General features: G+C 41.7%; 1 protein-coding gene across 5 annotated transcripts in view; it reads left to right on the top strand.

Moving 5' to 3' along the window:
- Positions 1 to 27,912, top strand: part of celf3a (cugbp, Elav-like family member 3a) — a 56,958-nt gene that overhangs the window by 14,473 nt on the left and 14,573 nt on the right. For 3 of the 5 annotated variants that reach the window (XR_003983468.1, XM_030411503.1, XM_030411502.1), the window contains exons 2-7: positions 3,081 to 3,234; positions 3,385 to 3,433; positions 9,540 to 10,151; positions 11,158 to 11,310; positions 14,761 to 14,843; positions 27,261 to 27,309. Coding sequence is in view for 2 of the 5 variants with exons in the window: in XM_030411503.1 (XP_030267363.1) it covers positions 11,166 to 11,310; positions 14,761 to 14,843; positions 27,261 to 27,309 (277 nt within the window). In the remaining 3 variants the exon portion in view is untranslated. Of the gene's footprint in view, positions 1 to 3,080; positions 3,235 to 3,384; positions 3,622 to 9,539; positions 10,152 to 11,157; positions 11,311 to 14,760; positions 14,844 to 27,260; positions 27,310 to 27,912 lie in introns of those variants that run through there. The other 2 variants (XR_003983467.1, XR_003983466.1) reach the window with 2 other exon arrangements.

Raw genomic sequence — 27,912 nt, 5'->3', positions numbered from 1 at the left:
TTGCATCTCTTTTTAGCACAGGTTGGGCCGAGGTCTCAAATTGGCTCGGAAGCAAGAATAGATTTGTACATGTGATTTATTTATGAGGCTCTATTTTCTGTGGAGTTCATTATGTTTAACTCCTCCACTGATAACATACTAAAGACATTACTTAAAGAATAAGTTCACCCAAAAATGAAAATTCAGTCTTTATTTACTCACCCCGACGCCGTTGCAAGTTCAGGTGAAGTTTTGTAGAGCACAAAACATTTCTGGAGCTTCACAGCAAAACAGTGTTGAAGCATTTTCCTAAACAACTGGAGTAGATGGGGGACTTGTTTAAAAGGTTGAAAAGCAATCGAGAACGCTTGTCCAGTGTTATCCAAGTCTCCAGAAGCCTCAAGATGCCAAATTGATAAAAAAAAAAAAAACCTTACTTACACCGTTGACATCCTCCCACTTCAGGCGTTGAACCCCAGCTACAGTGAAGATTTCAGCTTTGTAAAGGGTGTAAATAACTTATTTTTTAAAACAATTTGGGATCTCCACGGAGTTGGATTACGCCAGATGAGCTGTATGGAGACATTTTAGTTTGTTTTGGGGGGTTTTAAAACTTTTTAAAGGCCCCATCTGCTTAAGTTGTTTAGAAGAATACTGCAATGAACTCCACTACTACTCCAGAAATGTTTTGTGGACTACAAAGCTTAACCTGACTTTTCCAACAGCATGTGGGTGAATGAGTGATGACCAGATCTTTTATATTTGAGTGAACTCATTGTGCAAGTTAGTCTGAGCCAGCATAGCTCTTTGGTTTGTAGTCTTAACAGTAACAAATCAGTGCATCTTTCAGCACTTAGAAATCAACCATATCTTCTTAAGAGTCCATTAGGTCCTCCTTTAAATCCCTCTCTGAATCCCCTTCAATATTTTCTACTGTGCTGTTGCTGTGCTGTTGTAGAGATTAGCACATTTCCAATTTAGGGTTCATTGTTTCCCTCTGGAAAACATGTCTGATTCCCTCGTGGCAGAGTAGAAGGCCCCCTGACTCCTCTAATGCCTCTTTAATGGAGGAGAGGGCTGCGATGGACTCTTCATCTGAGGCCACACTGACTCCACGTGGAGCTTCAGTGTGAAGTTTGGAAGGAAAAATCAATAAGATCAATTAGACAATTACAAAACAAGTATTAAAGTCCTCCTTGATTCATTTATTTGCAAAATCAAATCAAAACTGCTCAGTGCCGCATTAGATTGCAAGTGTAAAACTTTTGATTTCATGCTCTCAAAGAGAAATAAATCTGCTTATGACAGTTATCAAACTAGACTTTTCCTGTTAGAGTTAATTACGTATTATATCACCAAATTAACCTACTATTTGAAGTGGATTTTAGTCTTTCCAAACTTCCAATGATCTCCATTTTGTTAGTGAAGAAGTGAATAATAAATCTAAGTTGGTAGCCTTAAACGAGATGTTTTACATTCATACTCACTGTAGCAGAAATGCGCATCCTGATCAGGTTGTACCTGATTAATCCGCCCGGCCTTAATTAACACAATCATTACAGCCTTTGTTTGGGGAAATTAGTTTCGTGTCGTGGAAATAATGGGGAAAAACGGTGAATTCAGCACATTATAGTTTGTTTGGGTAATAAATCTAAGGCAGGAAGGGGTGATCAGATTGATTCCTGAAATAAAGAAGTACAGCAACGAGCTCGGGGTCCTGTTCCTCGTCTGTGGACAACTAAGTTATCCACATTGTAATGTCGATGATTTGACGTGGGCCAACATCTGGATTTTTTTGGTCCTACTTTTGATCTGCAACTGTTGTCATGGCAACGTATCCATTAGATAAATCCTACAAAAGTCCAGTTGATGACATAAGCTAAGAGTTTTAATCTCTCGCGGCACTCTTTCTTACCCTTCCTTTATAATGACGTTGTTGTAATATCTTATCATCATTATTTAATTTTCGTGATGAAGAGCTTCCTTTTACCTAAATACAAAAGAAAATGACATTTTGTATTTAAAAAAACTGAACACATGACATTAAATATGACTTTGAAATGCAAAATTGTCAATTGAATTGAACACTAAAAACTTACTTACATCCCATCACCACGTACATTTACTCAAGTACTGTACTTGAGTTCATTTTGAGGTACTTGTACTTTATTTGAATATTTCCACTCAACTACATTTTAGAGACAACTAATGTACTCTTAACTCCATTACATTTATTTGATAGCTTTAGTTACTTGTACTTGTAGTTACTAAGCATCAGATTTAAAGCAGCACATTTTTAAAAATAATTAATTTCATTGACAATCGGATTACAAAAAACATCTCATAATCAGAAAAATGCTAAATATTGGATTCAGTAAAGGTCCAGGCTGAAAATCGATCGACCCACAGTGTAAAAAAACATTTAAAGATAGATGTAATTTCACATGTACTTAAGATACTTGAATAGATTTAATAACAGATACTTTAATATTTTTACTCAGGCACTATTCATATGAGTGACAGTGCATGAACACACATAACAGAGACTTCTAAATGAATCTATTCCTCCAAAACACCTTAACCCTGATGTAACTGCAATCACATGATCACAGTGTCAACTCTGTCCTCTTTTTGCCTTCATTTCAAAATAAGAGTGCGCTGTTATTCAAGATAATTTCACCAAGGATTACAGAGTCAATCCTGAAAATGGCTTTTCAAAGTACCAAATTAGCTGTCTGCGGATAAAAAGGATTATTTCACATTGAGTTAGCTTGAATTAGTGAACCCACATTTGAAGAACTGGGTCTAAACGTGCCATTTTTTTTTCCTCCACTCAGGGTCACTTTCACATTATTAGTCTGATTTGTGAGGTGAGCGGCAGCCGTAGCACAAAACAAGACAATGCAAGAATGGCTGCCTTCAGATGTCTGTGTTGCTTATTGTGCTTCCAGTGTGCCGTAATAAATAATGGTTTTTGTTTAGTTATTTATTCTGAGAGAGAGATAATGTTTGCTTTCCTGAATGTTGCATAAAACTTCCTCCCCTTGCATTTTAACCTATTTCCTGTTTCATCCCCTCCCTCCTCCTGTTTTCCTCCCCAGGGAGCCGGAGCGACACTTTGATGTGTCTGATGTGATGGGAACCTTTTCCACATGTTAACTCGGGGAAGGTTGACGCCGCGGCGGCTGTTTCGTCTTTGAATCCTGCACCCGCTCCCAACGAAAACGCTCTTCACGGTCTGACGTGAGCTGCTGTGTAAGTATGCCAGCTCCAGCTTAATACATCCCAAACTGAGTGGCACCAGCAGGAAATCAAAACAATCAATATGGGGAGGGAGAAAATAAATGTGATGAAATTGTTTCTCTCTATCTCTCTGTGTGTGTGTGTGTGTGTGTGTGTGTCTAGCCGAGTGTTTGGGAGGAATCACAGGAGAGCAGGGAGGCTGGACAGAGGAGTAAGTACAGACAGGATTATTGAACACTGTTTAAACATTAAATTCTTCCCCTCTCTGTCAGCATCTGTCTTTCACACACACACACAAGGACCTCACAAGCATTCACACTCCTCCGATATGTAAAACAAATGTCCATTAAATGTGTGTTTTTTGTGAAATAAAGAACTGTTCTTCAAATCAGAATAAAACAAGGTTGTGCCGTTTGTTATTTTCACACAGCTTGTCGTGTCAGCTTTTCACGGAGCTCCGAAGTGTCTTTGCGACTGCGCCTTTTGTCACATAGTCCAGTGGCATTTTCATTCCTTCGGTTTATCCCAAAAATGCAGAATCATCCAATATGAAGATCTATAGATTTCACCAGAAAAGACGAAGCGAAAACGGTTGATAACCTCTGTCCGAGTTAGAGATCAGGCTGCTCGTGGAGTGTTTAACCGCTCCCTCATTCATTAATTCATTAAAGCCAGGGGTGGAGTCAAGGATGGCGCGTTTTAGTGAAAATGATGATAACCGTGGTATGAAATATTGATATTGTGTTTATCATACACACGTGATACTTTAGTATGAATAATCCAGTGCCTCTTAAATTATTTGTTTCTTCACATTTTCACTTTGTCATAATAGGTGGCAGGTTTCTGTACAGCAATGATTACAGACCCTCTCTCCACCTCCCTACACTTGTATTTTGAGTGTAATTCATTTGCCAAAAAAAGAAACAAAAGATGAATTTGACTAGGCATTTTTCCCCCTCATCATGTTATTTTATTTTGTCGACCCTTGGTCTTCCCCTAATCACCTGTCCATCCACAGGCGTGCAACATGTTTGCTCTTTGGAGTATTTTCTTAAACCAGGCTTAATTTTTCATGTTTCTTGGTCCAAGATAGAGATTAAAATACTCTTACTGCACATTTTTTACTGACAGTTCTCAAAACACTAACAATGTATGTGAAGAAACTGCTCAGTAACCAATGTTTTCAGTGTTGTTGAGGATTTCAACATCTGAGTAAAGGCTTTTTAAACGTTCTGCCTTGAATCTTCTTTTCACCTTTATGTTCCCTACCAAAGAGCACCTTCATCACACTGTGTTGAACTTCCGAGCACTCCAGACTCTTTATTTCTTCTTCACTTTTATTATTTAATGACAACCATGGAGCGACAGAAATGCACTAAAGGAACAGAACTATGGCTTGTATGAAAACTATGTAGGTCGTTTTTTCTAGACTGATTATTCATACTAAAAAGTGGAATTATTCCTTTTGACAATGGTGTCAAAAAAGCACTGATACTTATGACAACCTCAAAGGTGCACTACGTAGCCTTAGAAGACACTTTAATCAGAAGAGACAGCTCTTCATTGACAGATATTTCCTTTCTATACTCAAACAAGTGTTTTGTTTTTATGAATAAACAAACTAACCTGAAGGTCAACACAATCTCATTCCTGTTTTACTTTGGTTTATATTGTGGCGGACCCTGCCACCTTTTCTAGCTTCAAACGGTGTTCAGTGGACCTTATGTTCCTCTGCGAACCGCTTGTTTATTCAGTTACGGAAAAGATAAATATGTCTGAGGTTGTTTTATGACCTCAATGATATTTTAACTAATTCTGAGTTTTAATTTTTTTTTCTCAAAAACTACACAGTGCACAGTATGAAGTACTTAAAATTAGCTGTTAATTAACAATAATAAGAATCCAGTCTATTCTGTGGTACTTTGGGCTGCTTATATTTAAATATGTTTTCTTTCTTTCTTTTTCTTTCTTTCTTTCTTCTGATCTGTATACCTCTCCCAGTTCCCATCACATTGAAGTTTTTCTCTTTTGCAAAGTCATATACATAAACACGGTTTGCTGTTTGCAGCTCGACGCCAGATGTCGTCGTTGGTTACACTCTGAAATATAAAAAAATATATATATATATATATATATATATATAAATAAATTAAAAGAAAAATCCATCCATTGTTACAGTGACACAAATCACGTTTAATGTGTATCATTCATTCATGTACCTGATCAGAGGCAGATTGAACTGAGTGCTGCTCTCAGGGCTGATATTGGGGCAGAGAGGATTTAGTGACTGATGGCAGATGGCGGTCTTATCATTAGAGTCGAGCCGAGGAGTGACTCTGCTGGTGGGAATAAAAAGGATTTAGCGGTGGAGAGAGATGTGATGTGCGCCCCGAGGCTTCCTGTGTTGTTTTTAAAATAAACACGGTAATGTTGCTGCCGTGCAGATCCGAGCCGAGCTGAGCCGAGCCGAGCCCGGGTCCAGATCGTGACTCGTTTGAAGTGTGTGTGCGCAGGTCGGGGTGTGTGCAGCCCTGCTGTCATGTGGGCTCATTGTTTACATGCTGTCGAGATATCAGAGAGGGCGTGTGCGTGCGTGCGTGTGGTGTGTGTGTGTGGATGGGAATTCACGGTCCTTCCATTTACACGCGCTCTTATTGATATGATGTCTTTTTCCACTCACAGAGGGAAAATTGCAGCCGTGATAATGTGTCACGAGTTTCGAGTGGACCCATTTCAGCACCGTGGCCAGCTCCACGGCGAGAACAAAAGGCGGATTTGCATCGCTTGATGTCAGGGACCGTCCGCTTTTTACCGCCCACGTGAAAAACGAAGAATAATTATAAAAAACCCTCCTGCCCTCTTTGCATCCCTGGCTGTGTCCGAAATCACTCACTAATCCATTTTGTAGTGCTGTCCGAATGTCTAGTGGGGAATATTATACCCTATATAGTGCACTCAAAGTATCCCACAATGCATCGTGAAAAGTAGTGTACAGCCGATGGTCACTAACCAAGCAGTATTTACCATCATGCATTGCGCTGCGGACGAACACATGGAGGTTTCAATTCACGTTTCAACTGCGCGACAGTAGTGACGTCATTAATGGCGAAAGTCCATTTTTCTTCCTGCCGTTGAGCTCACTATATAGTGCACTATGTTGACTCACTATGTAGTGACTAGGGAGTAGGGAATGAGTGGGTGATTTTGGACACAGCCCCTGTCTTGTTTCTTGTTTGATAGCGAGAATGGAAGTTTCGGTGATGTCTTAACTATTGACACATACACGGTTCAAAATGACAGACTTAATTAATAATGTCATTTTAAACTCCTTCAGAGAGTTTTTTAAATTTTTTTTTATGAAGGCATTTTACTTCATTCAGCAAAAGCTACAGGGAGGATTTAAACCCCCGAGCCTCAACCTTAGTATCTTACATGAGACGTGCACTTTACCAGGAAAGCTATTAGTCAGCTGTAATACAAACCATGTTTTTTGGTCATTCATCAAGTAGGCTAATGTTCCAAGGCTGGATGACCAAATCATGGTCTGATAAATAACTCAACTCGTAAACTGCATGCCAGAGGCTCAAGGTTCCAGTCCACTCTGTTGTTTTGGCTGCATAAAGTCAAATTAAGCCGTCATAAAACCTTTAATTTTGAACCACAGGAAGTTCTTTAGACGCCTGTAATTAAAGTTGAAAAGAGGTCTAAAATTACATTGTGAAAACTTTTAATTTTGGACCCTGTCAGGATGTCACTTGGATATTAAAGAAAAATTCATTCTGGCTCTCCATGGGACGTCTTTCACCGTCGACGAAAGCGATGAATGGACGTCTTTTCGATATGTTCTTGCTCAGTGGGTTTTATCATTAAATGACATTATGTCTAACACAACGTTACAACATCTGTACTGGGTGATAATCAGTCTGAATATCTGAGATGTATTTTTTCAACCTGCTAACATCAATGTCTCGCAAAACTGCTAAAGAAAAATCCATATTGTGCATACCTACTGTATTTATTTGACTCTTAGTTACTCTTGTGTCTCATTCTCCTTCTCTGTTTATATCTTCTTTATATCTAGAGTGTGATATTTTTTATTCTAGAGGGAACTACTGCAGCACATCCAGTTTCCCCCTTTGGGATAAATAAAATGTGTCTGATTCTGATTCTGAAAAGAGAGACACACGAAGTCATTATGCACCAGTAGGCCAAATGTTGAAGATGTAATTTCAATGCATTTAACGTTTCATATAAAATGCCATAAATATGGAACTAAACAGGCTGTGAGCTACCAACAAGAAGCCTCCAGGACATCGTAATGGGACTTGTTTCATACATTAATATAAAATAAGAAATGGTACAGACAGCATTACAGCTTTAACTACTCAGAACTAGATTTTAGTGCGTATGTTTGTGTGCGGGACTCGTGCAGAAATGTCCACTGGAGAGGTAATGTGCTTAAGTTGTATTCACAATGCATTTAGTCACGTTCCCGACTTCCTTCCTCGCTCAGTGTAATCTGATGTTTCCCTGGAAGTTACTATAGCAACAGGCCGACCGAATGAAACACACCATTATCTGGAATAAGATGACACGTTTATCTGGGTTTGAACACTGTCGGAAACATTTGGGATGATTCATTTACATTTTAATGCGGGAAAATGGTACATATTATATCTTTAAGATAAGGTGTCATATATAAACTAGCGGGCCCCATCATGTGTTTCAGCATTGTGTGTCTGTGTGGCGTCTGCGCGCTCTCTACTCCGTGTGTGGTTTCCTCTGAGTGCACTGTTTCACAGACATTTTGTGAATTGTTGACTCTACATTCGAGTGTAAATGGTATCTGTGTCCTGAATGGCTAGTAAAGGATTCATCTCTGGTATTAAATGTACACAAAGTTACGTATTTGACTGATGACACTAACAAATCTGTTTAGTTATTTCATTGGGGGACAATTAGCTTGCAGCTAACTTGACCCTGGGCAGGTAGGCAACAAACAACCACAAAACAATATCAGTAAAACTTAAAAGCACAGTATGTAATTTCTGCCGCTACAAAAGCATCATAGGATTATGGGAGTTGTTGTCTTTGTTGCTGAAGAACCTCCATTGCTCCATGACCCAGGTGCAAATGTTCATGATCAAGATAATGTTTATATTTCTGTTATGTTAAATCTCCTGCGCAGACCTCCCTCCTCACTCTCTGACCCACAATTCACAGCGACAACAAAATGAAACCTAGTGTTACCTCGAATAAATTACAGATTTGAGTCTTTTTTGGATATTTTAATGGAGAAATGTTCCATATTATATCTTTAAGCTCTCACGACAAATAGAGTGGAGTGGCGATGACGCGTTTCCGTAGGCTGACATCAAAGTTGGCATCACCTCGATTCCCTCGACAAAAAGCATACAAGATTTTTTTAATTGGATTTTCGTATAGCGCTGAAAATAATCGCTGTTGTGAACATGAGATATTCATCTGTGAAGATAATCTTCTAAGCGTAAATTAAATCACTAGAAGTAAAAAGCTATAAACAGAAAATGCTGCGGTGGTATGACTTAAACATCCCCACGTCTAACTGTCTTACTACATATGTTTTCTATAAACTGATCAATCCACAAGTTGTAAAGTTAGGTATTAGGATAGTTTGTCACTACAGTCGGCCTGTAAAGACGGACTAGTGAGTAGATGAATCTCTGTGTCTGATGTGATGACCTTTACTGTCCCCGACAACGTCTGTAGTCTCATTGAGCCTCTTGCTAGCAACTGATGCTTCGTGATGGCGGCTGACCCATCCTACAATCCCAAAGCGTCAGTTTTTGCGATTGTCTCATGAAAAGCACCTTTACATTTACATTTAGGGCATTTATAAGCAACTTACAGAAATTCATGCATATATATTCATACACTGATGTCTGCCATGCAAGGTGCCGAACAACACATCACGAGCTGTTTTGGGGTTCAGTATCTTGCCCAAGGACACTTCGACATGCAGACAAGAGGAATCGAACCAGCAAACTCCCGATGACAGGACGCTGGCTCTACCCTGGAGAGCCACGGCCGCCCCTCATTATTGGACATTTCATGATACATATATATATATTTTTTTTATGTTGTAGAACGTGTGCTTAACCACAGACTTTATTTCAGGCATTGAAGTCGGAGGGGCAAAAATGTTCACCGATGTCAAAGTGATATAAGAAAAAAAAAAAAAAAAAAAGACCCTGACCTAGTCACAAACACTCATCATCACACTTTGCAGCCATGACCGTGTTTTCTATCTTTTTTCCTTTCCCCTTCCTGTGTCACAGGGCCGGTAGTTTAGCGACGGTCCCCGGCGGCAGACATCACGGCTCTTACAGCCCAGGGGAGGAGGGATGGAGCGGAGATGGACAGGGAGGGAGACACCGGCTTACGACGTCAAAGGAGTACAGACACACACACACAGGGAGAGGGAGAGGAGAGGACGAGCCACCAGACTGCCAATTCCCTCCGGGTCCACTGAAGGAAATTCATCTCTCAACAGCGCTCCTCGTTCAGCACAGCTAGAGGGACATCTGTTTGTTTTTATTTAGACATATATATTTTTTTTTTACATACAGCAGGTTGATTTTGAGATTTACGGAGCATCTGTCAGGAAAGAAAGGGAAAAAAAAAAAAAAAAAAAAAAAAAGCTACAACAACAAGCAGATCCAGAGGAAAAAAACACGCTCATGCCGAATAAAGGACCGTCGCTGGATGTTACTTGTGTTGTTATAGGGGGGGTGCAGGCCTAACTTGTTACAGGATTCAAAGACGCTCCTCCAGACAAATGAACTGAATAATTGAGATCCAATAACTAAAATAACAAGCGGAGGGGAAGAGGAAGAAAAAGGCAGCCCCAGTGAATACGCCGATTTCTCTGCCCACGAACAGCACCACAGGTATGATTCTTTTTCCTTTTTTATTATTATTATTTTTTTTCTTATCTCATCTCTTTGTTGTTGTCGTTGTTGTTTTTTTCTCGTCTGGTGAAATGTGTAACATCATGTTTAGGTCATTGTTGTTGTCACCCGTGTCTTGACAAAGAGCGCAGGTCTCCAGCTGTGTTGACTGACACACTGTCATGTAAAGGGACTCGATATTTATATATTTATGTATATAAATATATAAATATTTAGGCGGCCCAGACCGGATTGAGTGCATGGAGGATTGTGTGTACTATTATTGACACAGTCATGTATATATATATATTTTTTTATGTCATTCAGAGGGGATTATATTGTAGATGTGCTGCTATGATTCATCATCTCTGAGCCTTCTTGCTCATGTACAGCCAAGAATATGGAAGTTACAAGATCATCATTTCACTATTCTATTTATTTTCTTTTTTTTTTGTGCAATCTCTCTGATTTTTGTCTGTGTGTTTGTGTTGATTGTGCCTTGGGCTTATTCGAAAATGTCAAAAACAAAAAAAAGAAAAAGAAAGAAATGTGTAATTGCATGAAATCATCTGAAAAAAAAAAAAATAATTGTATCACTATTCCTACAGAATTTGTAGCACTTTCAGCTCTCGCATTTTATCTGTTGCAGCTCATGGTAGCCTTGGGTTGCTTAGTAAGAATTTAATATATTAATATCTTAATCTACATTATAATTAAAGTGGAGCTAATGTGTTTTGTTGTTAAAAAAAAATAATAAAAAATCGGAGATATAACTCCTCGGATGGGAACACCGTGTCTCCAAGGGTGTAAAAAACTATAATTTCAGCCTCCCATTCCCACTGAGCGCTCCCATCTGCACCTCCATCCCCGGCCTCCTGTTTGCACCTCCTGTGCAGTGTGAATTTAAGCCCGCAGGCTCCTGTCTGCTCCTCCTGACCGCCTCCTCTACTCTCTCTCTCTCTCTCTCCCTCTGTGTGTGTGTGTGTGTGTTATTATTCCTCCCCAGACTTCTCAATGAAGGAGCCTGACGCAATCAAGCTCTTCATCGGGCAGATACCCCGAAACCTGGAGGAGAAGGACCTGAAGCCCATCTTTGAGCAGTTCGGCAAGATCTATGAGTTGACGGTGATCAAGGACAAATACACAGGGATGCACAAAGGTGAGGCTGGTGTTTTTTTTTGTCTCGGGGAGCTCGTATGGGGGTCAATATCGTTTATTTAGTATAATCTTGGTGGAAGATTGGTGACTGTCACGGCATTAGTTGCTCTTCAACAGTACGTCCTCCAGTCAGAAATTAAAGCAACCAAATGTAACTTCTTGGAGAAAGAGAGTTGATTGTTCAGCCTCGTTCTCAGATCGTCAAATACTGACGCTTTGCAACCCAAAGTGTCAGTTTGAGGTTCAGCTACTCCTCATTTTGTCTCCCTGGAGCCTCTTTAAGGTCTCCTGTGAGAGGCCACAGCCTGATGTTTAGCTCCATTGATCTTAAAAAAGAAATCCGATTCACAGTTTTCTAAATAATTTACGCAAAGACTGACTCAAATATTGATCATCCTCAACTCAAACCGTTAAAATTAAGGTAGCGACTCACGCTAAACGCTTTTGAATTCAACGTAATTCCATTCGCCTCGCTGGAATTGGATTTCTTGACATCAAGGCAAACCTTTGGAGCAGACCTGGGTAAACTATTTATGTCAGGGCTGCGCAGATGCTCAATTGGGCCCACCAGATGTTTCCGGCGAAATAAATAAACCTGAAAAGGAAAATGTGAATTGCTGTTTACGACGTTTTATTTCCTGTGAGGTGAAAATCCAACCCAAGATCCCAAATTATTATATATCATTTGTCAGAAGAGAGACTTTTTCCAAGGAAGTTTATGGCACCATTAAGACAGTGCGAAAATGTTATTTGAAAGTCAACGGAAACAAACGAAGCAAATGAAAAGCTACAGATTTAAAACAAAAAGGTACAAATCTGCTTATTTGAGAGCCGCAGTGAACATGAATGTTTTCAGGAAGTCAGTAAATCAAGGGGAGAGATCCATGTTGTACAGAAGCCCTGAGAGGCCAGTTCAAAAAATAAGAACTTTTCCTTTCGTCTGTTCTTAAGTCAAAGAGAAAACAGTTCAGATGACACCCACAAAAAATGGATTGTCAGAGTTTTATTTTGATTTTTGCCTCTCTGGGCTTCCGTATACGGTCCCATTTTGCATCCTAACAACACAATTAGTGTTTTTTGGCCCGTATTTTGCAAATACATTTTTGATTTTGGCCCTCGAAGGGAAAAAGTTTGTGTATCCCTCGTTTATGTAAATCATAACAGGTAATATCCTTTTTTAAGGCTCTTTTCAAGAGCCCAGTATTATGATTTTAAGTGTCCCGCCTGACAGCTGACTGTCACTAACCAACTCGTCATCAATTAAACTTAAGCAAACAGTTATTTCACTGTTCACAAACAATGAAATGCATTTATTAGGCAACTGATTACTGTAAAGCTGACAGTAAACAGTAAAAATATTGTTCAAACACACATAAAATGAAAATTATGTTCATGAGACGCCCCAGTGCATGATGGGAGGGTTCCCTTCACGCCTACCTCTGGACCCTACAATTAAAAATCGTTCACTTGAAGAACAAAAAATGAGTCATTAATTGCTGTTGGAATTTTAAAAAAATAAATATGCCCTTGAATGAAAAGCAAAGTAAAAATTGTCGCACAGCGCTCTCCATTCTCAGACGGTCACAACCAGAAAAGTGGTTGTCTCGGATCAATCTTGCAAAAAAGTATTTTGTCAGCCCGTAATTGGCTTCATGTGGCGATATCAGTCAATTTGTAGGAGTAAGTGTCACCCCGCTGCTACTACAAGGCTTTCTCATATTTTGGAAGTAGGAGTCTCAACACACTCGAAAAATCCCGTTTGACAGATGGACTAAGGCTGGTTAAAGTGATCTGAGCCGAACAGTGATCTTCGCTGTCGTCTCTAATGCAAATCTGAGCGCCCGAAAACAAAGGCTTTTATGAATCAGTCATTTGGGAGACGTATAGGCCAGGTGGTATCAGTTCTCTAACACCTATAACACCTATTCTGCATAATTTTACATATTCATGATTTGTGGGAGCTCTAAAGGTTAATGGAGGCCTTCTCTCTATTATGTGGGGCTGCATACATTTTGCTTGACCAGCACGATATTAAATACCCATTCAGGCTGCTTGTGTCTGAACAGTCTCCAGGTATTATGATTTAATAATCCCGGAGATCTCTACTGGGAGACTATTTGTCTAAATGTTTTTTATTCTATTTTCTGCCTCTGTTTCATGCATATTAACAATAATGGCCGGATTAAAGGAGGGATGCTTTTTTTTTTTTTTTTTTCCTAGAGAGAGAGATTTTAAACGCATACTGCTGACCCAGAAACAGTTGTCAAATGGAAGCACATGTACGAAATGTTAGATTTATTATAACAGGACAATAATCTCCGGATGCATGTTTTCTGCCTGGGACAAATAGTCAGTTAAGATCGTAGGATAAGTTCAGCCGACAAAAACATCTCTGGCGCTTCACAGCGGAACAAAGCTGCAGCATCTTCCTGTTTTACAGAACATAAAATGGCTTCCAAGTGTCTGGAAGCCCTGAGATCCAAAATTGATTCGAGGGGGACGTTATTTACACGCCTTTTTTTAAACGCTGAAATCTTCACTCTAGCCGCCAAGCTAAAAGCGTTAGCGCGTGTCCCGTTGGAAGTAGGTCCAAGAGCTTGACTGCACATCGAGGGTGTCAATAACATCTTTTCTGATCAGCTCTGGTTGTTTGGGCTTCAAGAGACTTGGATTACTCTGTACTGGCTGTACGGAGTGGTTGTTTTTGGTTTCTACCATCTACTACCGAGTCTACCCTCTACTTCAGTTGCTTAGGAGAATGCTACAACACTACTGTGCCGTGAAGTTTCAAAAATGTTTCGTTGACTAGGAAACTTCACGCGAGTTTTCATCAGCATGAGGGTAAAGGCTCATTGCGCTCCCTTTACATTCGACAATAGATGCGTCCGCTTCGAACGATGTAGCTGTCAGTGCCCGCATACTTTCATGCATCCTTCGTGTTAAGCTGTGCAACCGCTAGAGGGCGCAACATGGACCGCCATTTTGCCTTTGCCGCTCTCTCTCCAGCTCCCGTTCAATTCCCATTCCAATCTCCTCCCAGCTGTGTTGTGGTAATGAAGTAACATCATACATAACCTGTCCCCAAAAGGTCCGTCTATTTTAAACCTTCCTCCTCCCGTCCTGTGGTCGCGTCTCGCTGGAACTGTTGGCTACGCTGGTAATGTGCAGAAATGCGGATGAAATGGAAGGAGAGTATGGACAGAAGGCTCCGTCTGTATATATATATACATATATATATATATATCACTTGGAGCATAAATGAGCCTTGAGTAGTTAATAGATGCATTAAAATTTGAATGAATTTGAGTGAATTCATCCTTTAATCTTATCTAATCGTCCTTTTTTGGGTTGAACTTATCCTTTACGCTTCTGACCTTATACATACAGTATATGAATCTGACATCAGACACACGTGGGCTTCTTATAACGCTGATTGTCTTTGTCTTTCCAGGATGCGCCTTCCTCACATACTGCGCGCGTGAGTCCGCCCTCAAAGCCCAGAATGCACTGCACGAGCAGAAGACACTACCGGGGGTGAGTGTGTTGTCTCTCTCCGTTTTTTTTTTTTTACGAGCTCCTCAACAGCTCATGTGTGTATATATATACATAAAACAGGAGCCGAATAACTGGCATGCTCGGCCATCTGAACGCACCACACAGACACACGAGGACACACAGTGACACGGCAACGTTAACCGAGTTTGACATGCGGGCCTGACTTCCCCCTTCAGCTGATATGCTCCAATAAAGGTCAGGGGCTGCTCTCCCTCTTATGTTTCATATGTGATGCATCCAGACATATCCATCCAGTTAAGGCATGAGTCATCTTGCAACATGTCACGGGTCGAAAGAGACAGCTATGAGGCTCGCTCCTGGAGTGACTTTGCCAGTTCTGATTCTCTCTGATGTTTCTCTTCCTTTCTTTGTCTCCGTCATTCTCTCTCTCCCCCCCCCCCCTTCTCTCTCTCTCTCTCCCACCTCCCCTCCCCTCTTTCCATCCACCTCTCCCTCTGAATTCTAATCAAAGTTAAACCTAGCTTTATTAGCATAGCCAGGCAGCAGGTGTGCTGCCAAATGACATTTCCAGAGCTAAATATGACATGACAGCCGCGTCTCTATAATAACCGACTATATGAGAGACAAGGCGACAAGGCAAGGAATTACTGAGACAGAGTGTGCTCGCAGACTTGCTGCTGCTTCCTCTTTTGTTAACAAGGCTTTACCCCTGTTTCCTTTTGGTTATTTTTGTTGAAATCTACATCATTCACTTCTTTTTTTTTTTTCCAAAGGGTTGAGCAATGAAGGGATGCACCTAAAGATTACACTCAGTATTGATCAATCCGTCAAACGTGTAATTGTTCAGTCTGCGAATAGCAGAAAAAGCTCATGACAAGATGATCTAGTCAAATTTGTTTTGTGTTTTTGTCTCCAAAACCCAAAAATATTCAATTAAACATCAGGAAAGACTAAGACAACAAGCTAGTTTTGAAATTTTTTTTTTTTTACAGCGTTTATTGACAGAAATGGATCGTTTTAGTAACATTTTTGAAGCAAAAATTAAAAACATTCTCTGGTTCCAGCTTCTCAAAACGTGAGAATGATCCACCTTTTTTTGTTTCATGTGGTAGAAAAGCAAAATATGTTTGAGTTTTACACTGTTTGTAGGACAAAGGAAGATGGCACCATGAACTGGTAAATCGTGATGGACATATTCACTATTTTTGAACACATCTAAACAACACGATGAAGCTCTTAGCCACCACCATGATGGAGTCTGATTGCTTGTGTTTGTCCTACAGAACATGCAAAACCAGAAGATATTCAATTAAATAGTACAGAGGACAAAGGAACCAAACTGATATTCAGACAGGAGAAGCTGGAACTAGAATTTTTTTGGTAAAGATTATTTGACTGATCAAAAGGTTGATCCACAGAAGACGCTACGATGAATTATTTGAGTCATTACTTTTTTTTGTCTGGTGTGAGCTAAAGGGTGTTTTTAGGTCAAAGGAATAAGTCGCTGTCGATTTTGGTAAATCGTTTCTCACGTGTTGGGACACAACACAAGTTGTTCCTTCCTACCACAATGATGATAGCCAAATTGCCTGTTTTTCTACTACCATTTGTCCCAAATCTGTATCTATATATATATTCAATATTCAATTAAATATTATAGAAGACAAAGGAAACAAGCTTATATTCACACTGGAAGCTGGAACAATATATCTTTTGGCATTTTGCTCATGAAACTTTGATTTTGAAAAACAAACAAATATTCTCTTGTTCCAGCTCCTTAAAATATGTAAATAAGCTGCTTATCTTCTTGTCATGTGGTAGAAAACTGAATATCTTTGAGTTTTAGGCTGTTTTTTTTTTAGGACAAAACAAAATGTTGCCACGGACTTTGGTTAAGCTTGATGGACGCTTTTCACCAAATTCTGGACATTTTTAGACAACACAGTTACAGTCTTAGCCGTGAGCAGTTTGCTTGCTTGTTTTTCTCCTACCAGTCGCCCCAAATCCAAAGATGTTCAATTAAACATTATAGAGGACTAAGAAAACAAGCTAATATTCACACTGGAGATGCTTAAACCAGATATGTTTTTTTTGGCATTTTGCTCACAAGGCTATTTTTGATTTTCGAAATGTGCAAAACATTCTCTGGTTCCAGCCTCTCAACATGTGAGAATAAGCTACTGTTATTCGTCTCATGCCGAGGAAAAACAGAATATCTTCGAGTTTCATGCCTTTTTTTTTTTAAAGACAACACAATTAATCCATTACCGGAAATAATCATTAGTGGAAACTAAACACCTAAAGTGGATACCGGCATCAACCCTTTAAGTTTTGAGAAGCTCGAGCTGGCAAATATTTGGATTTTCTTTTCCTGATAAATAACTACTTGATTATCGAAACTGTTAACGCTTGACATATTGATTGTCTTCGCCACCAGAAGATTGTTGTAAAGGCAGGCAGGGGGTTATTGTGGGACGTGGAGACAGTTTGAAGGGGCAGGCTGGTATTACGGCGGCGACAAAAGAAATCCCATTGTTAGCGTGACAGTAGCGTGACCTTTCCTGACCTCTCGTAGGGGATCAGCAGGGCCCAGTGCCCCGTGGCTAAAGTCCTGCTCCCCCCGTGTTTCTACCCCAGCGGCTCTCCCCCCCCTTACAACCTCTTACCTCTGAGCTGTGTGGAACAAGCTAAACCCTCCTGTGTCCCCTCAATTCCTCCTCCCCCCCACCCCTTCTAAAAGAAAAGAAAAAAAAAGACAAAAACCATCTTATTAGCTCCACACACGCCCACGCGGACGAGAACTGCTTCCCACCCCTGCTGCCAGCTGTGGTGTAATTGTCATCTAATTGCACCTGCACTGCCTAAGAATAATTAACTTTGGCATCTCGTGGCCGGGGTGATACAAAAGAAATAACATGAAAGCAATTATAGGACTGGGGGGACTGGGGGGAGAAAGCTCGACTGAAAGCGCACCTGAATGTAGAGAAAGCTGAAGGATGTCATTAACACTCAACGCTGCTTCTTCTCTTTTTTACATTTTTTTTAAATATATATACCATTTCTCTTCTCCGGGTCCGTCTCCTTTCTTTTCTCCTTGCTATTTTGCTGATTTTTCTATCCAACAATGGAATAGGAGAAAAGAGAAAGAAGTCAGGCCGGGGCGAACAGATGGTTGTTTCAGAGTGGCACCTGGCCTTGTGTTTAATTTCAGGTGAGAGAGTCCGTCTCTAAGCGAGAGGGGGAGGAAGAGTGTCAAAAGCACTTTCAGCCGAAAGCGAGGAGAGAAAAGAAAAGAAAAGAAAGTGAGAGAATGGTTGTGCAGTTGGGGAGGGGAAGACGGGAGCAATACGCCAGATTCACGGCAAGAGGATGTGTTGGAAATGGAGGTTGGGTAGAGGAAACGATTCGCTCCTGAGCTGCAGTCGCGTTCAATCCTACTTGGACATCTTGTACTCTTGTCCCCTCGGTTCTTATCTCTTTATCTCTGTACTTTCTCAGGCCAGCGTGTCTGGCCAAGTCAGCTGTTGTGAGGCTCGTAGAGACAATAACGCCATGTTAAAAGAAGCCATTTTGCACAGGCGACATCCAAAAGTAGATTATTTCTTGACAAAAATGACTGTTGAATGAGCCAAATGATTGAATCTTCGTACCATTTTCCATTAAAATTCATTAGAGCTGGAATTTGACATAACTGATACATGAATCAGCATATGTTTTCATAATCTATGATGTTTTCAAGAAGAAAATGGTACACATTCACTTGTTCCAGCTCTTTTTGTAAGTATATATTTTCTGGTTTTCTTAGTCTTTTGTTCAACCCAATCACCAGAATAAATGTTCTCTAAGTGCATTTCTGCAAAAACCACAAATAGGTTAAAACTGAATGTTTCTTTATGTCCCGGCTTAACATTTGTTTAGGTTGAAATTTCTATTTCTTTCTTGTCACAGTGCTGTTCTTGTGCTTATGCGGTTAGGGTTAGGCACCAAATTGGATAGGTTTAGCAAAACATCTTGTTTTGGCTTAAAATGCTTGTTTTGGTCACCATGAGCGGGTTGGTTTCCACAAAAAATGACTGGAAATATTCCCAAAATCCGCTGGTGTGATTCCAACTGCAGTCAGCCGTTTGGCAGCATTGCTGGCTGTGATAATGCCTCCACCATCCTGTTATATCTGTAAAATGTGAACGTGACATGCCACGTTTGCTACAAATGTGAAACTTGGACATATCTGTGCTTTGAAGAAATGTTAACTGCTAACATTATATCCTGGTGACTGAGCTGCTTTTGTGATAGCATACTGATTATCTTGGGCTCTTTGTGATGGGATTTGCCCTTTGTTTGGTAGTTTTTGTCTAATCCTGTTTACAAACCAACAAACCGACACACACAGGGACATGGGTGAAAACATGACCTCTTTGGTGGCTGTTTGGCATTTTGTTTAATTGGCTTGTCTGCTTACTTGATAAGAGTTAGATTAACAGACTCGTATGTCTGTATGCTAGCTGTTTCCCTCCCGTTTCCAGTCCCTATGCTAAGCTAACTGAATGCAGCTTCTTATTTAGCCTAGCTCTGTCTAAATGTCACAATTTCTTACCTACCATCACTTTTAAAGCTTACTAATAAACACTGGATATCTTGTTTGTGTAAGAGCCTTGCTAGCTGTTTCCCTTTGTTTCCAGTCTTTATGATAAGCTAAGCTAACTGAATGCAGCTATATTTAGCCTAGTAACAAATTCCGCCTACCATCGCCTCTAAAGCATACTGTCTAACACTTGATATCTTGTTTGTTCAGGAGCCAGGCTAGCTGTTTCCCTTCATTTCCAGTCTTTATGCTAAGCTTAGCTAACTGAATGCATCTTTATATTTAGCCTAGTCACAAATTCCGCCTACCGACGCCTCTAAAGCTTACTATCTAACACTTGATATCTTGTTTGTATGAGAGCTGGGCGAGCTGTTTCCTGCTGTTTCCAGTCTTCATGCTAAGCTAAGCTAACAGGCTGCAGACTGTCGCATCACATTTAACCTACAGACATGAAAGTGGTATCAATCTTCTCATCTAGCTCCTGGCACGGAAGCAAATTAGCTTGTTTCCCAAAATGTCAAACTCCTGGTTTGATCGATAAGGATAAGAAAGATCTGCAGCCCTAAAGCTCATATCTGCTTCAGTAGAGACACAGTATATCGCCCCTCATCAACGCTCACTTACCTAAATTAATATTTGCAACAATGACTCACCGTTAATTTTAAATGCAATAAGTACTTAATAACACGACTGTGCCCAAGTGAGAAAGTAGCAGTGTGTCTGTGTGTGTGTGTGTGTGTGTGCGGTGTATTATTTGCATGTGCAGCGGGGGGAAGGGAGGGCAGGTGTTCGCACTAACACAGTTTAATGAAGGGTGTGTGTGCTTTTGTGTGTTAAAGTCTGTTTGCTTTTGTGCGCGTGTGTTTCCGCGGAGAGTACACATCGGAAGGGACGGGCGGACGGATGAAGGATGGATGGAAGTTTTCATTATATCCTCCTCTCAGGTTTCTTCATTCACTATCTGCCGTGCGTGTGTGTGTGTGTGTGAGAGAGAGAGAGAGAGAGAGAGTAAAATCTGAGCTGCAAGGCCTTCTGTGTTTAAGCCGCCCATACGAGAGGAAGGAGCCGTCTTTGAGTGGAACATCTGACTAAGCCTGACATTTACTCAGCCATAAGGACTCAGACGGAGCAGACAGAGGGGTTTTATCAATAGTCTGAAATAAATGCATATGCTAAATATAGCCCAGGCTTTTTATGCAGGATATGAGATAGGAAGTTGTAGTGCCACAGTGTTGTGCCCTTAATGTGAGAGCAAACGTTCTGCTGCTGAAACACACGCCGAGAACAGCCTCTTATATACCTGTTAGCACTGTAGACCTCCCCCTTTTTTTATTTATAGTAACAGACAAACTGACAGTTAGTAGCAAGAAAATACAAATTAGATGCTCAGATTTGGTTCACCGATGCCCTAGAACATGGAGCACGTGAGATACTTCATGTATCTGACAATAAGCAGATAAACCAGGGCGTCCATATGTAGCCATGTCTTGATGTCAGTGAGCCGCGGGGATGATGATGATAGCAATTAGCGCGCCTCAGAGCGAATGTGTTCACTTGATGAATATATCTGGAGCTAAGTGTGCATTCATGCATCGATTCATTTACATATGCATGCATATCAATGTGCGATGCAGGACAGGCGGCAGAGACAAATAAAAAAGAAAAAAGAAAAAGGGCCCGTCCTCTGTACGTCACTCTGGGGCCACTGTAATGATGAATGCAGATTGGATTTATAGAGGTGGTAAATGGGTGTGAACTAGGGAGAAATTGGATAAATGAAAGAGGGGGAGGGTGGGGGGAGGGGAGGAAGAGATGAATGAAAGTTTGACATAATGAACAGTGGGTGGCGGTAAGGGTGGAGGGGGTTGGAGGTGCATTGAGGCAGTGTGTTTATCAGCTTAAATACAGACATCTGTTACTGAGAAATAGTGTGTTTTTTGGGGGGGTAGGGGAGTGTGTGTGCACGTGGCAGTGGAACACACACACACAAAAGTGGAGAGAGGGCTGTTGTCACAGAACTCATTAGGCTCTTTGAACTGCGCACACACACCGGGCGACGGTGGAGTTAAAGCGTGTAAACCAAGCCTGAATTAAAAGTTCCGAAAAAAAAGAAAGAAAAGTAGGACATGGACCCTATCTGTACCCACACACACACATACACACACACACAGAAACCGGTCCGTGATTCAGTTCTTTCCCCCTTCTGCTCCACTGAGTCGAGTCAAACAACACTTGACATGAATATTTAACAGTCAGAACAGACAAAACAATTGAGAGTCAACTTGAGTGTTTTTAGAAATTTACTCTTTGATATTCAGTTTCTCCACTTTGAGGGATTTTTCTTGGCCATCTGACAAAAAGGGCCGAATGTCAGCGTGGAGAGCTGTCAGCTTCGTCTTCTTGACGCTGGACAGACTAGTGAACCCTGCAGGAGCCGGAGCTGGAGCCGGCGCAGGGAGGCAGCTTTGACACTGACGACTGGAACATTGATCAGATATTATTGAATTGTACGAGCGTTGCGCCCGTCGGTCTCTTTGTGTTTGATTGATTTAGTGACTGGTCGGATTCAGGGAGAAGGTAGAGCTTCTCTCCAGGCTTTGTGTGCCTGCCCGCCCATGTGTGTGCGCATCTGTGTGTGCATCCACGTGTGGAAACATTAACAGAGCGTACTTGTGCGTCTCTGTTGTTTTGTCCCTGCCTCTGTCGCTGTGTTCCGAGCTCACAATCATCTGCCTCTATTAATCTCCTTCCCCCCCCCCCCTTTTTTTTTTTTGCCTTGTGAATATACCAATTTCCACCTGTGCTTGTTCTTTTCTCCCGGGTGGATTCACAAGTGTGTCCCTGTGTATAAGTGCATTTGTGACGAGGAGGTGGATGGAAGCGACAGAGAGAGGAACAGAGCGGGGAGGGGAGGGGGAGGTGGCAGGTTGATTACGGTCGCAGGTCTCGTTGCCTGGAGACGGCGGGGACCAGGGATGCCAGGTTGCTAGGCGACCGGCACGATGCAATGACCAGCGCTGTGTGATGGAGCGGAGGGGAGGCGAAGACGGAAAATTGTCTTTGTGCCCCCCGCCCCACCCACCTACACACACACACACACAAACACACACATCCTCACACACACACACACCCACCTAAACACACACACACACACACACACACACACACACACACACCGCCTCCCTGCTGTAAATGCTCTTGAAAGAGCAGGGGAGATGGTCTCTGCCGATATATTTACCATTCAGAGCGGCTGCTTTTCAGGGCAGACAAGCAGAATGGATGGAAATTGGAGAGAAAAACAGGCGACAGAAATGTGTCACCCTCACAACACAGCCGCTATATAGACTTAACAGGTCATAACAGAGGCGAGAAAACATCATCATCAGTATGTTTTACTCACTCCGGCAGTAAAATCCACATTTACGTCGCGGCAGTAGATGAAAATGCATCTACGTGGCAGCGAGTGCCACTCCTCTCTGTGTACGGACCTTGATGTTTATACGTGTGTGTGTGTGTGGGGGGGGGGGGGGTCATGCATTATGGCGAAAGGGGTCGAGCTGTGATTTGATTGGATAATCTATGGATTTAATATCTCATAATCCTCACGAAAATCCCCCGCGGCATCACGGAGCGAAAGAGATTAAATACGTGTAGATGTGCGCTCAGGGGACGGATCCGGAGGGAAAAACCATGGGTGACAAGAGGGTGACAGAAATACAGTCTATATGCTGATTTAATCACAGTCAAATGTAAGTATATCTGCCCAGAAATGAAGACATTTAACTCAAAAAACATTACATCAGTAGTGGCACACAAGTAAAGCATTCGATAGTGTGCTCGTGTGGCTGTCGATGGAGACAGACATAGCCTGTGTGTGTGTGTGTGTGTGTGTGTGTGGGGACAATGAATGTGTGTTTAGTCGGAGGATGATTGTATATAATATCTGCGCCGTGTGCTTGGAGATGGAGCACAAACACGCTGGTAAAATGGGCTGTTGATCATCGGGCAGGTTTTGCCTGTGCGTTGTCTGTGCACAGCATGGGACTGTTTTTGTAAACAAGCCTAAGAGAGAAAGGGGAAGGGAGGGGAGCAACAGGAGGAGGAGGGGAGAGAGCAAATTACTGTAAAGTGTGTACGATAGTGGTTCAGGCTTAGAGAGAGATGATGCTTCTGCATCTGCTCTCGAGGCAGCGCCAACATTCAACAGGCACGAACACTCCCTCCTTTTTTCCTTTTTTTTGTTTTTTGTTCGGTGTCTCTCATTTTTCCTCCTTCTCTGTCCTCCCCCCTCCTCCCCCACAAATCTAATCCCTCTATCTCTCGACCTAGAAGCACCCTTTGTCCTCCTCGTTTGTTTTTTTTTACCCATCTCTTCCGCACGTCGTTCAGGGCAACCTTGTTTACCTGATGTGGGGCTCTCTCATCACCGGGGTTGCCATGACAATGGCCATGCGAGCACGGTCTTCATCAGAGCGGCAGGGCCGGTTGCCGTGCCGATGTGAAGTGGCACAGCCTCGATGGCCTCCACTTCTCACTGTTTTCCCTCTTGTATATTCTAATTCCAATCTCCTGAGCCATCTGCTGCGCTTCTCCTTATCACCGCTGCTGCTGCCGTCACTGTTTGTCCTCCTGCACTGAAATATGGCCCAGAGGTTTTTTTACAGACATCATTCAAACACGTCATCAATCAAAGACGTCACCTTAAACTATTACCACTGTAAGGTTGTAACATCCGCTATGATCGGTGCAAGAATTTTAGTATAACACATAAAAAAATGTACTAAAATTATGAACAGAATGTCGATGTGTCTAGGTATTGTGTTGCAGACCATGCTAACCAGCCAGCCCTGGCCTGTCCTGTCTAGTAGGTACTTTATGTACCTAAAAAGCCAGGCCTCTATGCCATAGTTTCAGCCTGGAGATGTACAAATGCGACAAGTTGGCTATATATATATATACACATACCAAAGAGAGCTTGTGTACATACATACATATATATATACATATATATACATATATATATACATATATATATATATATATATATATATACATATATATATATTCACATATATATGTACACAAGCTCTCTTTGGTTTTTCTCTCGCACTTCATTTAAGCTTGACAGAAACAAAAACTCACCACAGCCGCCTTGGTTTTTCTCTCCCCTGTTCCAACAAACACTAATCCTGGTTTTGTCAAAATAAACCACACACAACCTGAACCCTGTGTCTTCATCGTCCTGCTGAGAGTTGTAATCCCTTTCCTCGAACTGGCCTCTGGCGTTCGTTCCCGTTCTAGCCATGTTCACTGGGAGGCCGCTGAGTCATTACCGCCTCGGCCTGCTCTGGTTCGGATCCACTCCCCGCTAACATTCCTCGCCGGTTTCCTGTCCAGTCCAGGCCTGAAAAACTGCTTTTTCTACACAGTACAAACCGCCTGTGCTGACCCCCCCCCCCCCCCCAACCAAGCTCCCAGTCAGGGCAGAGTCAGCTAATAGGACTGCTAGCTGCACCGCTAACTAAGCTAACTATTCACCAGATGCTGCATTTAGGAGTTAAATGCTATATATTTGGAGTATGAATCTGACAGGTGGCCAAGTCCTGTATTTTACATCTTTAACTCAACTCAGACTTTTCTTTGCATTAGAAGACTATTGTAGATAGCCAATATTGTTTTCACCAAAACAATGTGTCTATATATCCTGCTGTCTATATGTGAAGCATGTACACTACAAGTAAGCCAGAGTGTTGTTGTCAGTATTTCATTTTGAAGATGTTTTACCAAAGATACATTTTAAAATGGCGGCTTATTTTATGTCTTGCATCCCCTGATGCATATGGCCACATCTGAGCATGTATTTCCGCAGTGTTGTTAAAAGAAAACCTGTCCCAGCAATCAGTAAAAAAAAACTCTATTTCTTAATGTTTAAAGCTTTTCTTGGTCCATATGCACTCATTTCAAAAGCATTAATACTTTCAGCTGAAACCCTTAAAGGTGCACTGTCTAGTTTTGGCTGAGTCCTATAGGTATGAGGTACGATAATCTCACAATATCATAAATAAAACTGCCCTCAGATGAAAATTGGAGGTGTTTGAAAACTATGTAAAAATTGTTAATAAAGGCACGGTCCACAAGGTTGTTTACCACAATATCGTAGGCCTCCATATTTCATTTTGATTCATGGTGGGCTTAGAGATCATGCGTGAGAACGTTTACAAGAATTACACGTATTATAAATATGTTTTGTGGATTCGTAAACGCAGGAAGTGATTGGTATGGTGTTAAACAGCGGACAACAGGCGATGAATGGACCCTTCATCTCGCAACATTAGTGATATATGTTGAGTGCTTTTATCCAGAGCACCTTATTACACCACAAGCACTTCGTCTTCACCGCAAACAAAAGCACTTTAAATCTCTTTTTTATGTAAACCCTAACGATAAATTAGACCAGAATTACTATTCACCGACTGCAGAAGCACAAGCTCAAATTTGCCTGACTGATTGTGAGACGGGTTTGAGACTTTGCCCCTCCATCTATTCAATCATCCAATTAATTGGTGCAATCAATTGGACGCCCGGTGAGGAGACACAGGGGTCCTTCTGCAGCAGGTGTTGCTGGCACATCAGCTGGTGGTTCGGTATGGTCGGTCGGCCGGCGGAGTGGAGGCCGACGGTGTTTGTGCATGCGGGTCCGGGCAGGCGGAGCGCGACCCGCGGCAACGATCGATGGTGTCTCCTGGTGACCGATCACAGCGGATCAATCAGTGACACAGGATCAGTGACTGGCTGAAATGTCACCAGCTCCATAATTAAGACCTTCATTAAGCCACAGTTAACAGAGTGTCAGTCTGTTGCTCTCACCTCGACTCCTCACCGGCATCGTCGTCCTCCTCCTCCTCCTCCTCCTCCTCCTCACACACACACGCACATCCCCCCACCTCCATCCTCTCCTCCATATGCTCTCCACAATCCCTCTCAATCCCACCCTTCTCCTGCTTGCCCTCTCTTGTTCGCTCTTTTCTTCATTACATTCAATACCTCTTTTCACCGTTTTTTCCTGCTCTATACATTTGAAAGGCGAGGCGGCGAGGCACTGATGTGTGCCCAATTTCATATAGGGGGTTTTGTTAAATAGTAAAGAGGACAATGATTGCGGAGAACTAAAGGAAAAATGGCATTTTCAGCAGCTTGTCTTTTGATATATTATGAAAAGGTCGCCTAATCCCTTTCTGCGTTGTGTGCTCTCTCTTTCCCTGTGTCGTTCTCTCATTCATTGTTTTCTTTTCCCCGGATATTATTCGCTTTCCCCTCGCACCCTGTATTCCCCCTCGTCTCTGTCTCTCTGTCGGGCTCAGAATCTCGGCACTACTCTGATGCTGCCTGCTCCTGTAATCCAGATTAGCCGGCGAGTGTGCTTAATCTTATCACTTCCCCAATCCGGCGTGGGTGTGTGCTTTTCCTGGTTTTGTGTGATAGGGGGAGAAGGAACGATAGACGACAGGATTAGGGCAGATTCTGAGAGAGACTCAGAGAGACAGAGAGAGAGAGAGAGAGAGAGAGAGAGAGACTGTAACGACACTGTGAACGTAATATCGCACATATCGGTGTCAGGCCAGTCAGCTGGAGTGTAGAGGAGAGAAATTAGTGGGAAATCGTAGGAGGCTGGAGCGCAGGCCAAATTCACAAACATCCACATGCGCTCATATGTCACCATTACATCACATTACAGCATTTACAGACAGGTTACTTGAAGTCAGCACATCATTGATGTTTTTCTTGTGTTGATGATCACCAACTCTGTCGCGTATTTTAAAACCTGACCATCATGTTGGCCTCTGTCTCTCCAGATGAACCGTCCAATCCAAGTGAAGCCGGCGGACAGCGAGAGCAGAGGGGGTAAGAGACGCCCGTCGGCACCTGGAAAACACAGCACCTGTTCAAACACACCAAGAAAAGTCTGTCTTAACAAGCTGTGATGACCTTTAAAGTGATGGGCCAGAATCAAGGCCACAATCGATGTCAAGGAACAATTAATTTCAACATGAAAGATTTGATCGTCCTTTCAACAGATTATTGTTTTACAAAATTCAGGTACTTGTTAAAATAGATGTTAAAATGGATGTTTTCCTTGCTGTCAAACTACACCAAAGCTGTTTGTGTCCTACATTGAAGCTCCTTCTGTCTCAACATCTACCCAGTCACATTTTCAGCATTTGTGAGCAGGCCATTGAGAATATAAGCTGTTTCCAACGACCTAAAGGCTAAGTTCACCCAAAGATGAAAACTTAATCTTAAATTAATTAATGAATTTTTTATTTATTTATTTATTTTTTTTTAGGTGAACTTACCCTTTAAAGGATCTTTTTTTTTTTTGTACATTTCCTCTCATTCACCGTGATTCGTACAGGCTGTTCTTTATCGTGGCCCATTTTTCCGAATCAAACAATAGTTTAACGTTGTTGCGCGTTGACACGTCACAGTAGGAGAAGTACAGGTGTG

This window comes from Sparus aurata, chromosome 3 (assembly GCF_900880675.1).
Source record: "Sparus aurata chromosome 3, fSpaAur1.1, whole genome shotgun sequence".
NCBI lineage: Eukaryota > Metazoa > Chordata > Actinopteri > Spariformes > Sparidae > Sparus > Sparus aurata.
Note: the sequence above shows the minus strand (reverse complement) of the source record. Positions and strands in the feature narration are given on the sequence as shown.